A 17,277-nucleotide genomic window follows, 5' to 3' on the forward strand; every position below is an offset into this window, starting at 1 on the left:
ATTGATTTTGATGATGAGTGATATGAGGTGGAGGTGGTACAGGTAGGTTCAGTCTTCTCTTATTCAGCCTTTTGTCAAGTGGTGATTCAGATGTGGCTCAATGAGCAAGGTTTTCAGTCACTACAGCAGATGGGTAATGTTTTTTAAAGCTAATTCATTCCTACCCTTTTTGAAGACATTGCCCAAGACTACTTGAAATTTGACAAAAGTCAGTAGCAGCTTTTACATATTTTTAGAATTTGCGGTTGACAAGATTTCTCACATTACAGTAAAATGCTGTTGCAAGAAACAATGCCAAGACTGTGTAGGGCCTACAATAGACTATTCAATAATGCGTAGTTTGCCATGCCAAGTTCCATGAAGTCCTTTGCATAGTAGTGTCATAATTAGGCTATATTTAATTGTAGTGTAACTAGTGTTGACGTTGTTTGTTTGCATGAGATCTTCGGATTAGGCGTGTTATGAATGGCCAGAGGATTAAAAAGGTGGCTGTACAGGCTGTGAATGTCAACTCAAAGTAGGCTTCAGAACAATCATGACAGTATTTTCCCCCTGGATTCCTTGGTTCCAATCGTGACGCAACTCCCCATACAGACCATGCCCATTTCCACCTATTTAGATCTTTTGCCAATTAATACATTTCTTCAAAACAAGGTTTAGCTAAAACCTTAGTCAGATTTAGTCAACAAAATTCACACATTGGTGCACATATCTGGAGAGATAAACATGAATCATTCATTCAACTATTTTACAGGAAATGCACCAAATGATGTCACATATTATGCATCACAAATTGAGGGGTTAAGAGCCATGTAAATTACAACCATAGGGGGCTCTATAATTGCTACAGATGTCACTGTTTGTAAACTTTGTTACTGAAACATTTCACTCCGCTAAATTGAGTGCAAATGTCTTGCGAGTCATGTAACGTCAAACACCGTCAAAAAGGGTTTTGATATTCCATACTGTTTGCCTGTAATTTGGTTGAAAAGGTGTGCATTCGTGGGACTACGCTGGAGGAGAAGACGAGCACTCTTTTCTTGTTGGTGATGAGTAGGCATTGTTCAAGACATGCATATCAGTAGTCTAAGTATTCAAGCCTACTGTTGATTAATTTATCAACAACATTTATTTGACCAGCAAAGGGACTTGATAAAATACTTGTGCTAATGTGGATTGTTAATAGCTACTGGCCCTTAAGATGGTGATTGGTCACAATAGTGAAAATGTGTCTAATCTACACACCACACCAGTAAGAAACCCTGCCCTGCCCTTCACGTGCACTTCACTTGCAGACTGCACTGTTGGCCCACTGCCCAGAGCGATCTATTTAATGATCCTTAAAAAGTAGGCTACTGTAGGCTACTAGTGCAGGAAAGATGCAGGTTGATGGGCCTTCTACAGTAATTGTGTACAGTGGTACGTGCAATTACTGTAAATTTCAACGTCTCTTTCTCATGCATTGAAGCTTTATGGTTTTTGGTACTAGGTACGTAATTTGTCACTGCAGCTAGACGTTTCCACACAGGCCAGTTATTGCCTTTTACAGGTCTGTAGTACATAAATAACAATTTAATCAAAATAAATACCGGTAAGTTGAGCTTATAGCGAGTGTGTGGACTTGAATATTGTATTGTATGTTGATCTTTCTCTTGCACCTGGACACTTAACTGTAAGTGAAAGTGATCGTATCTAAGGTCTCTATAACCCCTCAATGTAGCTTGTCATCACAGTGACGTCCAACCCTGGAAATAATCTCTAAATCACCTATGTACAGTCCAACAAAACCAGTTTCTGGCAAGGCAATATCGATTCTTTTCATATTTACAGTACATCTACAGTAGTAGTATGTTGTATATGTCTCCTTCAGTGGGCAGAAAAAATCTACATTCTATTCTTTGCTCCTCTGTTCTGTGTAGGTGATTGATGTTGGTGACAGCCTGACCATCCCAGATGAGTTCACAGAAGAAGAGAAGACCAATGGTGTGTGGTGGAAGCTGCTGGCAGCAGGGGCTGCAGCAGGGGCTGTGTCTCGCACAGCGACAGCCCCTCTGGACAGGATGAAAGTCTTCATGCAGGTGTGGCCAAATGTATATTTTGTTGCTGCTTTTGTAGCTATTGTTTGTTATCACCATTATTATAAATAGCATTTTAAATAGGTGTCATGGGCTCCAGGCCTATTATGCTGGCCTATTATGCTGTCTAACTATTCTAACTATTTCAAACAAAGCATGATTCTGTTACACACAAAGTATTCCATGTTCAGTTGCAAACTCACGGTTAGATTTCCCGCAATTCTATATGAAGCAGTTGTTACTGATGGACTGGTTACTGACTGATGAATTCCTAGTATCACATGGTAAGGTTTCAACATAATATCCATCACATAATATTTATCATCTTATCATTACAAAAACGTTGCACACTTGTGGAGTTGGACACTCCACAAGTCACACATGGGATGAATTGATTTTGTGGTCAAAACATATTTGCAGAATGGCTGAAATGGCCTTAATAATTTCCACACAAACCCTCTCCAGTGTGGCCTGCTTAGACATTAATGCCAGTGTTCCAAAGACCCCTTATAACTCACATTCTTTTAAGCCGTCAGAATCAGAAAGAGGGTCGGGATATCTCATTGTTCTATGATCCACCTGACTCCACACATGACATCTGAGCTGGGCTGCCCAATAATAATTATAGCAACTGCCATGACTCAATGAATGAAGCAAATTAAGCCTTTATTAATCCAGATGGCTGCATCCATTAACATAACCATGTATGCAAGGAGGTTGTGCACAATGATGTCCAACATTGTAGTAATCTTTATACTGTAATACTGCACTTGTAATATTTCAAATGATTCCCTGTGGGACCCATGGATTTAAATTAAGTGTTTTACCACAGGTGCATTCCTCCAAGAGCCACAAAATCAGCCTAGTTGGGGGTTTCAAGCAAATGTTAAGAGAAGGCGGCGTTGCATCTCTATGGAGAGGTAATGGTGTCAATGTCCTGAAGATTGCCCCCGAGACGGCCATTAGGTTCATGGCCTTTGAAAAGGTAAAGACTCCCATGTCCATTTTATTTTCTCTAAACTGGTTACCGTGTACAGTACATCTGTGATTTGACTGATTTCATTAGAAAATTCTCAGTAGGCTGGGTGTCCAACTGGCTGCAAAATCAAATTAACTCATTCCCCGCCTCCCCCGATAGTCCCGAGAAAATCCCAATGTCGTTCCCCGCCAGGCCCGATAGTCCCGAGAATTTGCTTTTATATAATGTAATGTTTAATTACATTCTTCCACAGCCCGTTACAAAGTCTGAGCCTTTTATCTTAAAGGGAACCTAAAATATCACACATCAAAGTAAGTGTGTTTGAAAAAAATACTGTAATAATGTATAAATTGCAATACAAATGTATAAATCTCCCCATAACCCACAGTGAACTGGCAAAAGACGCATTTGAGCTCAAAAGGCTGGCTGCCGGAAAAAAAAAGAGAAGAAAAAAAAGTGTGAGAACAGCTGTGTGTGTGTGTGTGTGTGTGTGTGTGTGTGTGTGTGTGTGTGTGTGTGTGTGTGTGCTTCCCTCCAGGACCACTATATCTCTGTTTCAGTGGTCCCTGTTGGACCCCCTGATGGTGTTCAGTCCCATAAAAAAAACAGTGCTATCAGTGAGATCTGCCTCTCTCTCTCTCTCTCTCTCTCTCAAGACACAAAACACACAATTATCGCCAATTCGCCATATAAATGCTTCTAAAACGTACCTGATAATGATGATGGTTGATTTGAATCCACACCCTGGGTTATAATCCATATATCCACAAACTTTAGTCCACAAACAAGCCATGATCGCCTTTGCAAAGGTGGGGGTCCCTGGTCGCCTTTCTAACGGAACCAATAAGGGGTCCGCGGGTCCAACGCTTCGCCGACCTCCCAGAGCAGTGCGGAGTTACATAACATTGTAAAATCAATCAATAAGCCGATCATTTGTTACATAAAGTTCACATGATCCAGTTGCAGGGACAAGTGGTCCCTGTCGATGGGGTCTCACAAAGGGGGTCCCCTGGTCTCCAGCCAACACTTAGGGAACCAGGTGGGCGTGGGGGTCCCTGGCCCACGCTCCACCAAAACAAGCATCAACTACAGCCAACAAGCGATCGATCAACTACAGCCTCGCCTCGTTAGCAAACTGCGTCTGCCCTGCTCTTGCCAGGGCAGTGCAGAGGATTTTTTAGGGGCAGGGGGAGACATTTTCTAACATGTGCTAGAATGTGAAAATAGCAGATCTACAAGCTCTACAAGCTCTCAAAGTGTCGCAGAGCGACGTGTTGAGAGATTGCTGATCACCTTGTTGAACAAATGTCATAGCAATCCATTCTAGAGGTGTATTCTAGAAGTGTTATTGCGACCGTCAGGGAGCAGTTTACTATGAAAACCTCCACCGGCCGTCCGTCGGTCGGTCACACGTCACACCTTTGCCCTGCTCATATCTCCGCATCAGTATATAGGGCTTGTTTGTTTATTGTATGACATCACGCCACATCATCAGCTGTGGACTCTGTGATGTCATCGTATCGCATCAGTATATAGGGCTTGTTTGTTTATTGTATGACATCACGCCACATCATCAGCTGTGGACTCTGTGATGTCATCGTATCTCCATATATGGCCATCTCCGTATATGGAGATATAAGTCGTCCATGCCCAAGTATGGGCTGGTGAGGTCAGACTTTGTGTGATGCGTAGGTTATCTCAATATATGGAGATTCAACATTCCAGGCAATGCTCTCTTCCCTGGTGAGAATTGCCCCTTTATAGGGCTTGTTTGTGTATTGTATGACATCACGCCACATCATCAGCTGTGGACTCTGTGATGTCATCGTATCTCCATATATGGCCATCTCCGTATATGGAGATATAAGTCGTCCATGCCCAAGTATGGGCTGGTGAGGTCAGACTTTGTGTGATGCGTAGGTTATCTCCATATATGGAGATTCAACATTCCAGGTGTAACTATGGCTACCCGTATGACGTGAGAGGTGGAGGTTGTGATATTTGTTGGTCGCTTATCTCCCGATTAGGGAGTCTTACTGGTTGTAAAGACTCATGCCCCCTTTGATGTCAATGTGTGTGTGTGCACCTGTAGGCCTACAGAGCGCAACTAGCATTTACACACAGAAACAGAGAGACAGCGCCCCCAAGTGACTTGTAGCAGACTTGTAGAATACTGTAGCAGTAATAGTATATCAATGTGAACTTGCTGTTTTTGGTCAGACATAGCATATAAAATATTTTTCTCTGCATTTTTCTAAACAGAAAATTCTAAAAATAATTCCTATTACATAATTACATTAGTACACTTATCTGATAAGTGCCTGACGCCATAAATACAAATATCAACTGAGTTATTCGCTCGAAAAGCCATCAATCACAAAAAGGTCAATATCTCCAGTTCTTTCAATTATAGCTGGATTTTGGTCAAAAATGGCTATTTTGAGATGGCTGCAACTATAGAAAAAAAAGCTTTTTATTTATTTATTTTATTTTTCGGTGAGACTAGAGTTTGTCCTGTTTCATTTGAGGTTCTGTATGACATTGTCGAAAAAATACAGAATTTAGGAAAAATGTCAATATAAAAAAAATATATCAATTTTTTTATTAAACAAAATGGCAGGAGAGCCATACAGTCAATGTTAAAATGGCGGCCAATGTGTTAAGGTTGCCAGAGTCAATGATGCATACTATACCACTGTTTGATATGAGGAGCATTGTTTCAACTTAGAAAGGCCAATATGCTCAATGATTTATCAATAGTTTTGCCTCACATTTGTCCTACAATGTTAAGTCTTATGATCCTGTTACCAAGAAATGTAATTTCAACTCACTTCCCCAATACTGGGTTGTGGTGGGTACTTGATTTAATTAATGATTTATATCATTTAATGAATAGTCTCATGTATGCGGATTGGCCATTTGAAAAAGCAAACAAACTAATAAATGAACTAGCCTCCTTAACATTAATACATTCATGTTTAAACAAACTGTACACATAAGGAGCATTCATTGATTTGTTCCCCATCACCATGAAAGGACATAAGATGAAACCGAACAGGCTGTAGTTCAGATTATTCATGCTACTGTATGTTATTTAACTGTATCGCCAGTATAAGAAGATGCTGACCAGTGATGAGGGGGGAAAGATTCAGACCCACGAGAGGTTTGTCGCCGGTTCACTGGCTGGAGCCACAGCACAAACAGCCATCTACCCCATGGAGGTGAGAGCAAGGGAGTCTTTTAACAACAATGGAGTGTAAGCTGTGTGTGTCTGGTCGTAATGCATCGAAGCACTCTACCCCATGAAGTTGGGACTAGTGTGTCATTGTTTGTGTTGAATTTGTAAAGAGCAATTTTGCTCCTCCTACTGTGTTCCTCACAGAAATCCTGTGCTGTCTGATAATGGAGAACTAATAGACAGATCAGACAGACTATCTTCTGAGTGTTTACTGTTTAGTGTGATGCACATATATTTTAACATAATAAGATTGTCACAATATTACATGAAAGCGTTTCGCTGTTACTACGTGTCATCTTTTCGACACCCAACTCTAACCCAAGATGACACCCAACTCTAACCCTTACCTTAAACCTAACCTCCGTGGGGTGAGTCGCTAACCCTCCCGACGCTCCTTTGTCGAAATGATGGTCGTTCGAAAGAGCGAGATTTCCCCATCTTTTTTGCTGTTTTTATTTCAGTTTTACAACATTTGTATTTGGAGAGAACACAGACAACAGTAAATGGTCATCTTTACTCCAGCTTCTGCCTCTTCTTCGAATCTTGTTCGCTACTTGTTAATTTGTGTTAGTACACACGATGAGAGCAGGATACTCAGTGATGATGATCTTTTGTCTATGCAGGTGATGAAAACCAGGCTGATTCTGGGGAAGACTGGACAGTACTCTGGAATGTTTGACTGCGGCAAGAAAATCCTCAAGAAGGAAGGCCTGAAGGCCTTCTACAAAGGCTACATTCCTAATATCATAGGCATTATTCCATATTCTGGGACAGATCTGGCAGTGTATGAGGTACACAATGTCTAAGGTTACCACAGTATATAAAATGTATAGCAATTAGTTGGACTGTATATTGTGTATGAACTGTGTACACACACACACACACACACACACACACACACACACACACACACACACACACACACACACACACACACACACACACATTTGAAATGTTTATTTATGTCCACATAAGCAGAAGTACAAGAATTCCTCGTACAAAGGACATAAACAATATCAGTGCAGTCAGATAATCAAGGAAAACTGCCAGTTACAAAGTGCAGGTAGGGCAGAACATTGTTACACACAATACTGTTGGCATAGATGTCAAGCACAGCAGACAACAATCATGGGTAAAGATAACAACGCCTCCTCCAAATGGAGCGACTTCCTATAATAGCTGATACAGAGCAGTACCTTGCTAATTGTTTGGCTCTCCTTTTGGGGAGGCCGGCCATTTGAAGGCCCCTTACAACCAGCTTGTGCACATGCCCTAGGCTCCCAAAGATAAAAACCAAGAGTTTACATCTGTAGCCTAGCTGAGCGATGGTCTGCTCTAGCTGATGATATTTTAATACTTTGGTTAAGAAAGCTTCCTCTAAGCTGTAGTCAAAGGTACAGCCGACCTCAAGAATAAACACCTCCCTATGGGTTTCATTAACAACAATGACATCAGGGGTGTTAGCTGAAATGTTAGAGAACGCAGAATCATCATTACAAAGGCTAAACATGCTCGGCTTCACAGTAGAATGCTTATATAGCATAATAGAGGACCTGAAGATGGATGAGATATCTTTTGATATCAAATCCACTATTCTGTCATGCCTACTTATGTAGAGTCCCCTGTATACATGGCACCCATTTAAGATGTGGGACATGGTTTCAGCTATTTGTTCGTGACCATGATGTATACAGTAAGGAGCATGATTGCCTGGAAACCAGATGGAGAGGTTAAGTTTAGATGGTAAAACCTGCAACCTCGCTTTCAGAGTAAAGACAACAATACATTCGTCTATGGCAACATTTTTGAACACTGAGTGAGATACAGAATGGTCAGCAGCAGGAAGACATGCAGTCTTGCCCTGCAGTCTCAGTTCAGTCCAATGCTGCCGTTGCCTTTGCTGTTGTGCCCATAGGAGGCGGCCTCTGGCATTAGTTAGTGGAAGTTGGTGTTCTGTTCCACACACAGTCATAGTGGCTCTGACAGAGATACTGGGGTCAGATATAAAGTCCTCTGAGACAGCCATCACCTCAGAGTTAGGCCCTACCCACTCCAAGGTAACATCCGCCCAGCAACACAGATCATTCAAGTCTGGCCAATCTGACCATGCACCGAAACCGGGGCAGCGACTGTCCAGCTTTCCACTGAGCTTCCTCTTGAAGCCTAGGAAGTTAGGATCTGAGCCACATGCCAGTGGGACCTTGCGTCGTTTTAGGTCCAAAAACAGAGAAGAACGTGCAAGCTCTCTCACATACTGGTCGTCATTGTTCAACATATTTAACAAATGGGAGAGCCTTGTAGCAATATATGACCATTCAAAATTGGGAACACCGAGACCGCCCTCACGTTTGCTGTGAAATATAATGTCACGTGTTGTGTGTGTGTTAAGACCAGTCCATTGTCTCACTAAGTGTACAGTTTTACACACACACACACACACACACACACACACACACACACACACACACACACACACACTATTATAGCTTGCTAGTAACTCGGGCATAATCTAATAATTTCTTCCTGCCTGCCTTTTCTAGAGCTTAAAGAATGCCTGGCTGTCCCGCTATGCCAAAGACACCGCCAACCCTGGTATTCTGGTGTTGTTGGGCTGTGGAACCATCTCCAGCACTTGTGGCCAACTAGTCAGCTACCCTCTGTATCTGATCCGTACCAGGATGCAAGCAGCAGGTAAGACATCCACAACAAGGGTCACTTTTCTTTTCAATTCATTTTAATGGTCTGTCATTTTGGATTATAAATAAAAGGTGCAACATTAAAGGAGCTTTATTATGTCATATTCTTTGCTTAATTGATGTTAAGTAAAGTATTGCTATAGAACACTTTTTTTTTTACTTGAACTGCTTTTAAAATGACGATTCCAACACACCCCAACCCTAACCCATAAAATAGTAAGAATCCCATTGCGAAAATAAACAACATTATGGCTACAGTTTAAAATGTAAAACAATACATTTACTAAACCATTCCAATTACTTGACATTAGAATGAATTGAACTACAAAGCTACAGTACCTTCAAGAGAAATTGTTTGCATCTCTCTCGCTTGTTGACTAAGTGTCCCTTTAGTTCCTTATGAAAACCACAAAAAGCAAGCAAGGCTAAAAACCTGAACTATGCAGCACCTACACAAATCATTATTAACTCAGTGTCCCAAAACAAAAAAAACACCCATACATACAAACGACACTACAGCGCTGTCCATGGTTCTGAAACTTCAGGCCTCATCCATTCAGGAGGACACGCAACAATTTAGGGATTTAGCAGCACCCACCAACCATAGAGCAATACATTTCTATATTGATATCTATTTAATTAGTAACATTGTTGGGGCGCCCGCTGGCCTGGTGGTCAAGGCGCGTACCATATACTAGGCTATGATGCCTGCTGGCGTCGCTGGTTCCATTCCTGATCCGGACGACCTTTGCCACATGTCATTCCCCATCTCTCTCCCCATTTCCTGTCAGTCTACTGTCATCAAATAAAGGCATAAAAAGCCCCCCAAAAAAATAATCTTTAATTAAAAAATTTGTAACATTGTTAATAGTTTTTCTTTCTTTCGTTTTTTTCCTCATATCTGTGAACACCATCCTGATGAAAACGCACAATTGTGCTGTTCCAATGTGTCTCTCCACGTTTCCTTTCTTTGGAATAGCGACGCTTGTTACAAAGAAAAGTCTTCCTCTAGTCTGCACACATTGTCTGAATTTACCTCAGATCTGGACAGTTTGTTGTGTATGTTCATTAACCTTAATCCTTACTTTCTCAGCATCCATTGAGGGCTCAGAGCAAATGCCCATGACCAGGATGATGAAGAAGATTGTAGAAAAGGAAGGTTTCTTTGGACTCTACCGTGGTATCCTGCCCAACTTCATGAAGGTCATCCCAGCGGCCAGCATTAACTATGTGGTGTATGAAAACATGAGATCTGCCCTGGGCATTCAAAAGTAAGACACTAACACTGTGCAGTCAACGTCTAGTCATGGGGATGTGGAACAAGCCACAAGAAATTTGTAAAAAATGGCTTGTAGGAAATAAATTAAAGGAGTAGTTCACCTCTTTTTTCCCTATTGATTACTTATGCCATGGAGACTTGAGTTCAATATTCTTTTGTATTTATTGCATTCCTAAGACAATAATTTGATTACTATATATGTACCTCCATTGATTACGGATGGGGACCCAAATTGGGGGTAAATGGGGGTAAATTTACTAAAATCGAAAAAACTAACAAACAATATTGAACTCACAAACAATATTGAACTCAAGTCTCCATGGACACTGTCTGAATTGGCAAAGGCTTGTTTTGCAACTGGAGACTTCAAAGTGCAGTTTGTGATGTTATATTTATCAACAAATAGCTATTGATATAAAATAAATTGCATTGGAGCAGTTATTGACATTTGTAATAACTGATAACAATTCTGGAGTTTATAGTTCCATTGTAATTGTAAATTGTACACTGGCTGTGAAACGATTTGTTTGTCTTAGTTAGGTTGATTATTGACCTATTTATTTATGCTTCACTTTGAATTAAATGTGCCTCAATTGTTGAAGCACTTTTCCCCAAAACTATCATAATTAATATTTATTAACTATTGCCATGGAGACGACTTATGCCATGGAGACTTGAGTTCAATATTCTTTTGTATTTATTGCATTCCTAAGACAATAATTTGATTACTATATATGTACCTCCATTGATTACGGATGGGGACCCAAATTGGGTCTCCATCCGGAATCAATGGGGGTAAATTGACTAAAATCGAAAAAACTAACAAACAATATTGAACTCAAGTCTCCATGGCATGAGAAACAGCCAAAGTAAACATGTCAAATATTGTCAGGGTATTATTTCCTGAATTCACTCTACCAAATTGTTCTTAAACAGGGTCCTTGTAACTCCTATGGGAGTTGTTTCATATATTCATAGATGTATCTGAAAAAAAGTGCAATATTGTATTCACACTTTGAATGTCCCCATTGCGTTTAATGTGTAACAGAGAGGCCAATTGGATTCCACTTGAGTGCCGCTGGTTAAAAGAAAGGCTTCCTTTGTTGTGAAGAGAATTAGGAAATGTTTTGCACTTTTCTCTTATGTGCCTTGAGATTTACTTTGTCAGATATCTGTGGACTTCCCCGACTATCCCATTTGTCTTGCCTTTTGTTCCAAATTGTGTTCACTTAATACTTGTTTACATTAAAACAATATTTTATTACAAGTCTGTATGTGTGTGTGTGTAGAGCAGACATGGTCATTCAGACATTTTGCCATTGCTCTAGTCTACAGTATGGTGTGACATACAGTAGTATATAGTAGAGGCATCTTGCCTCTTAATTTCTTTTTCCATTTGTATTAACTAGAGATGTAACACTATGGGAGGAAAATAAAAGTGACTTCCATTTCCTTGTTTAAAGCTGGGTGCCCTAGTATTTACTTTTAACTATGTAGCTGGATCTTTATTTAATTAGTGTGCAAGTGCCCATCAGACTGAGTGGTCCAGAAACTGGACACTGTCTGAATTGGCAAAGGCTTGTTTTGCAACTGGAGACTTCAAAGTGCAGTTTGTGATGTTATATTTATCAACAAATAGCTATTGATATAAAATAAATTGCATTGGAGCAGTTATTGACATTTGTAATAACTGATAACAATTCTGGAGTTTATAGTTCCATTGTAATTGTAAATTGTACACTGGCTGTGAACTCTGGACGTACATGGAGACAGCACAGGAGATTACCTGTATGCTCTGTTGTTCATGGTGTCAGATGAGAATTTAAGTTGGTACCTTGATGACAACATCAGGCAGTACATCACCACCCCCTCCCCAAACCTGAAAGAAAATGAGGACTTTGAGGAGAGCAACAAAATGCATAGTGAGTGTGTAACCGAATGATTACATTAGTTCACTCTCTGAATTAAATTAACTGTTGATCTGAAGCCCATACGATAATCTTGTGTCTGTTTTGCAGGTATAAATGGGTTTTTGTACGGTAACCTTCCTGGACTGAGCATGTGCCAGGGCAACACGATCCACTGGCATCTGATTGGCATGGGCAACGAGGTAACTGATGACATGAAAAGAATGTTGCATTATATACCGTCAAATCCTCAGAGTTCATGTACTATGACGAGAGTGTAACCTAGGGGTGGGCGATATGGAAAAATACAATGTCATGATATTTTTCCAAGTGGTATCACGATACACAATCTTATCACAATTATTTTTCCTGTTGGTTTTTATGGTTATTTTTCAAGTTACTTAACAGTATCTACTGTACAAAAAACTGAAAGAAAAAGGAGTAACAGAACATTTAGATCAGTGGTCCAGGGACTCTCTGGGTTCCTTTTGGGATGTCTAAATTGACCCTTACAAGTACCGTATGTAACTCTGACTGACAGTATACAAATGAAATCAAATGGACCCTAACAGGTCCATTTGGTTTGATTTGTATACTATCAGAGTTAATGGGAGACTGTGACATTTTAAAGTTTGAAAACTACTGATTTAGACCAAAATGTAGGTTTAAATATAGGTTTAAATTCAACAGGATATGTTACAAGGCTCCCTCATTGTATCACAATATATACGCTATCTCTGAAAAGGCATATTGTGGAGACATTGTATCGTCTCCACGATATTTATCGCCCACCACTAGTGTAACCAAATGGACCTATCTAATACACTCTCACAACGCATGAGCATGTACCGTAGTTCGTAGCCACTCAGGCTGTTAATGCTTCAAAGATTTTCCAGTGGGCCCTGATCCAGACTGGACCACTGCTTTAGGCAAAGAATTACGGTAATGTTTCTAATGCGATTGGCAGGTGGACATACACTTGATCCACTTTCACGGTCAGATCTTGACCAACCTGAACCATCACACAGACACCGTCAGCCTTTTCCCCGCCTCCACCAGCACAGTAGAGATGGTGGCTGACAACCCTGGTCACTGGCTGCTGACGTGCACTGTGAACGACCACCTAACCAGTATGTACTGTATGCAGTGCAGTCAGTCAGGGGCAGTGGTGAGACAAGACAGTACTTCATTGCTGCTGAGGAAGCGGTCTGGGACTACGCCCCTACTCTGCCTACGGACGGGTACACCTGCACAGACACTCTCATTCCTTATCTCCTTCCACTTATCTTTTCTTTTTTTAATATATCATCGCCGTCCGACCAAAACCTAAGTTCTTTTCATGAATCAGTGCTATTGAACACCTTTCACGTTTGTGTGTTGGTTACAAAAATATTGAACCAATGAAAAGAAGTAAAAAGGCTTCAGCCAAAGCCTCCTAACTCACTCAAGACAGATAGACACTAAACACAAGAACATACATATGGACATTAAACACAAACACACACAGACATACAACACGGGAGGAGAGCAGCATAGTCATTCTTTGGTGTGTGTGTGTGTGTGTGTGTGTGTGTGTGTGTGTGTGTGTGTGTGTGTGTGTGTGTGTGTGTGTGTGTGTGTGTGTGTGTGTGTGTGTGTGTGTGTGTGTGTGTGTGTGTGTGTGTGTGTGTGTGTGTGTGTGTGTGTGTGTAGTGTAGTGAAGCTGCTGAATTTGTAACCAGAGGTCGTAACCGTATTGGAAGTAAATATAAGAAGGTTCGCTACGTGGAATACCTGGACAACACCTTCACCACTAAGATGCTCCGCAGCCCAGAGGAACTGCACCTTGGAATTCTGGGTAATGTAGGCCATGCTAAGGTTGGCCTCATTTATGTTGCCCTCATTTAGATCCCTTTCCCTCATTTTGTTGGGCAAATGTATCCATGTACAACAATCTCTGTCTTTGTCTGTGTGTGTGTGTGTGTGTGTGCGTGTGCGTGTGTGTGTGTGTGTAGGTCCAGTGATCCGTGCAGAAGAGCAGGACACCATCAGGGTGGTGTTTATGAACAAGGCCAGTCGACCCTACAGCATGCAGCCACACGGTGTACAATACAGCATCGAGCAGGATGGAACCCTGTATCACAATGAACTAGAAGGTTAGTTTAGCACACGCATGTACAACTCCACAACACACATGTTCAGACATTTAGGGTCCCATTTCCTTTTTTTTGCTATTTTGAAAAACATTTTTTAAAAAGTTAAAAAAGCTGACCTACAATGTCACAATGTATAGGTCGGCTATTTGAAGTACTGTAGTTTGAAATGTTTTTTCAAAAAACAGCAAAGAAGGTTAGGGATAAGGGGTAAGGAGTATAGTTCCAAATCTCATACCCATGACACACACACACACATTTTCTCTTTAAGTTAATTTCCTCACCTCTTCTCTCTCTCTCTCTCTCTCTCTCTCTCTCTCTCTCTCTCTCTCTCCAGAGACCTACACCAATAAGAAACTGCGTGAGCTGAGGAGAGAACCAAGTGAGTTGAAAAATATTGTTTGTTATAAAAGATGTTTATGTTGCATATTTTATCATCTATTTAGAGCAAACACTAATTGCAACCGAAGGTCTGACATGCACATCCTGTCAGTATGTCCACAAATCCGCGATTCCGTAACACCTCAATGTCTATAGCTGACCTCAATGACAGGACAGGACAGGACATAAGCATTTGCCTAGCTTGCCTATACTTAAAAACGGCCCTGGCTGAACAATTTTACAATTTAGGTATTTGGCAAATTAAATAGTATAATAGTTTGACTCACTCGCAGCAGCAAGTGTTGGTGTTAAACTTCTCTCGACAATATCCATTCGTGCCCTTGCTTTTTCTCTTGTAGGCCAGCTGTCGACTGATCTACGTACATCAACACAATAGGTTTCCTTGCACTGTGGGTGAACAGACTAACATCTAAATGCAATTTGCAGCATCGTCTGTTTTTCCCCAATGCAATTACATAATATTTCATTACGTTCAACAACTCAAAATGACTTTAAGTAATGAAATGCATTTTCATTCTATAAACACTTGACCCATGATTATTGAGACACAGCAGTGTAGGGAAGAGACATCAGACTGGGACCGTGTGCCATGTGCTATTATAATCCTAGTTTTATAAATGAGGCCTCTGGTCTTGAATATTGAATATGGAGTCATAACTTGCAACTCCTTATTCTGAATGTGGACTTGAGAGTTCTTTGGTGTGTCGCATTTACATAGTTTTCACAAATACATAGTGAACAAAAGTGATTGATTAAAAAGTATAAAATCTTTGTTCCAACCATCTAGGAGTGGTGACTCCTCCTCCGGCGTCTCTGGTCCGACCTGGCACCAAGCACACCTATCAGTGGAAGGGGAGCCCGACTGTCTGAGCTATCTCTACTACTCTGCAGTCGACGCGGTCAAGGACACCAACTCTGGACTGGTGGGACCTCTGCTAGTCTGTAGACCCAAAGCTTTGAAGAAAGGAGTACAGGTGAGACAGAGAGGGAGAGAAAGAAAGAAAGTTGAAACTCTTGAGGGAGTCAAATACTTTCTTAACTCGATCCAGTTGTCCATACTTTCTCCGAAATGTTCGGTGAGTTGGACTTTCCGACGTGCACATTTCCAAACTCTCATTTGGTCTGATGCTTTTCGGAAGTCGTGAGTGACATCATTTTGTAGTCGAAAAAGGACCTTTTGACCAAAAAGGGCGGTTTTGGTCAAAGTATGGACAGGCCTTAAGCACGAGGGAAGAATGTAAAGGTCTATGTGCATTTGTTAACCTCTCTGTCTCTCTCCCTCACCTCACCTCTCTCTCTCTCCCCCCCCCCCTCTCTTTCCTTCAACAGAAGAACTATATTAAGGAGTTCAATCTCCTGGCCACAGTGTTTGATGAGAACCTGAGCTGGTATCTGGAGGACAACATTAAGACCTTCACCACGGCTCCTGCTACTGTCAACCTTAAGGATGAGGGCTTTGTAGTCAGTAATAAGATGCATGGTGAGGAGGATGTGCACCAAGACACACGCACACAAACAAACACACACACACGCACATGCCCACGCATGCACATGCACATGCACGTTTTCTTTTTGATTTGACGACTTCTCTCCCTGTTAGCCATCAATGGCTTTGTGTTCAGGAACCTGCAAGGCCTGACCATGTGTAAAGGGGACACGGTAACGTGGCATCTATCAGGACTGGGCTCGGAGGCCGACATCCACAGTCTCTATTTCCAAGGCAACCGCTTCATCTACCGCCAGACCAGACGAGACACCATCAGTGTGTTCCCACACACATCCTACACTGTCACAATGGAGCCTGACAGCATGGGTACAGACAGTATAACGCATGCATGCACATTTGTATTTCTATGCTTAGAAAGACATGACATCAGGATTTTAGGATGGTGATTTTATGAATGCATTTTTAAACCCTATCACACATTGTGGGTTTATAGAACTGCTATTTCCGTTGAGTGACAACTTGAACCCGACCCTTAAACTTAACCACTTAATGTCTAATTCCAATCCTAACCCCCACCTGAATCTTTGCATGCACGCACGCACGCACGTGCACGCACGTACACGCACACGCACGCAGGTGGTGCAAAATAAAGCCCTGTGTGTGTTTGCGTGCATGTAGTAAGGTTTGAAAAAATGACAATTTGTCAACACAAACTGTTGGGTTATGGTCCAAAAAATATTAAGGTATTTAGAGGTTTGTTATGACGGATTTATACATGAAATTCCCTTACTAAAATGTTGATATCCTCACAAGTATAAGGAGTATTATAATAGTGTGTGTGTGTGTGTGTGTGTGTGTGTGTGTGTGTGTGTGTGTGTGTGTGTGTGTGTGTGTGTGCGTGCGTGCGTGCGTGCGTGCGTGCGTGCGTGCGTGCGTGCGTGCGTGCGTGCGTGCGTGTGCGTGTTGTACTCCAGGTCAGTTTGAGGTGGTGTCAGCTATGGTGGCAGACTATCAGGCTGGGATGCGAGCCGACTACACCGTGCAGAAGTGCAGGCTGTTGCAGCGCCAGGGAGAGATCATGCTCCATTCCAAGACCTACTACATCGCTGCCGTGGAAAAGAC

At 41.5% G+C, this 17,277-nt stretch overlaps 1 protein-coding gene across 1 annotated transcript in view; it reads left to right on the forward strand.

Moving 5' to 3' along the window:
* The window catches only part of LOC308286422 (coagulation factor VIII-like), a 60,059-nt gene that overhangs the window by 35,877 nt on the left and 6,905 nt on the right, over nucleotides 1-17,277 (forward strand). Inside the window, 17 exon segments of the mRNA XM_080727434.1 lie at nucleotides 1,920-2,078; nucleotides 6,165-6,275; nucleotides 6,916-7,083; nucleotides 8,833-8,983; nucleotides 10,082-10,259; nucleotides 12,017-12,189; nucleotides 12,286-12,377; nucleotides 13,142-13,316; nucleotides 13,319-13,415; nucleotides 13,872-14,011; nucleotides 14,169-14,309; nucleotides 14,644-14,688; nucleotides 15,496-15,554; nucleotides 15,560-15,682; nucleotides 16,038-16,188; nucleotides 16,309-16,521; nucleotides 17,130-17,277. The exon segment at nucleotides 17,130-17,277 is cut by the window's right edge and continues 60 nt beyond it. Coding sequence (XP_080583560.1) covers nucleotides 1,920-2,078; nucleotides 6,165-6,275; nucleotides 6,916-7,083; nucleotides 8,833-8,983; nucleotides 10,082-10,259; nucleotides 12,017-12,189; nucleotides 12,286-12,377; nucleotides 13,142-13,316; nucleotides 13,319-13,415; nucleotides 13,872-14,011; nucleotides 14,169-14,309; nucleotides 14,644-14,688; nucleotides 15,496-15,554; nucleotides 15,560-15,682; nucleotides 16,038-16,188; nucleotides 16,309-16,521; nucleotides 17,130-17,277 — 2,324 coding nt within the window.

Source organism: Nannobrachium achirus, assembly GCF_963921795.1.
Source record: "Nannobrachium achirus genome assembly, chromosome: 1".
Lineage (NCBI taxonomy): Eukaryota > Metazoa > Chordata > Actinopteri > Myctophiformes > Myctophidae > Nannobrachium > Nannobrachium achirus.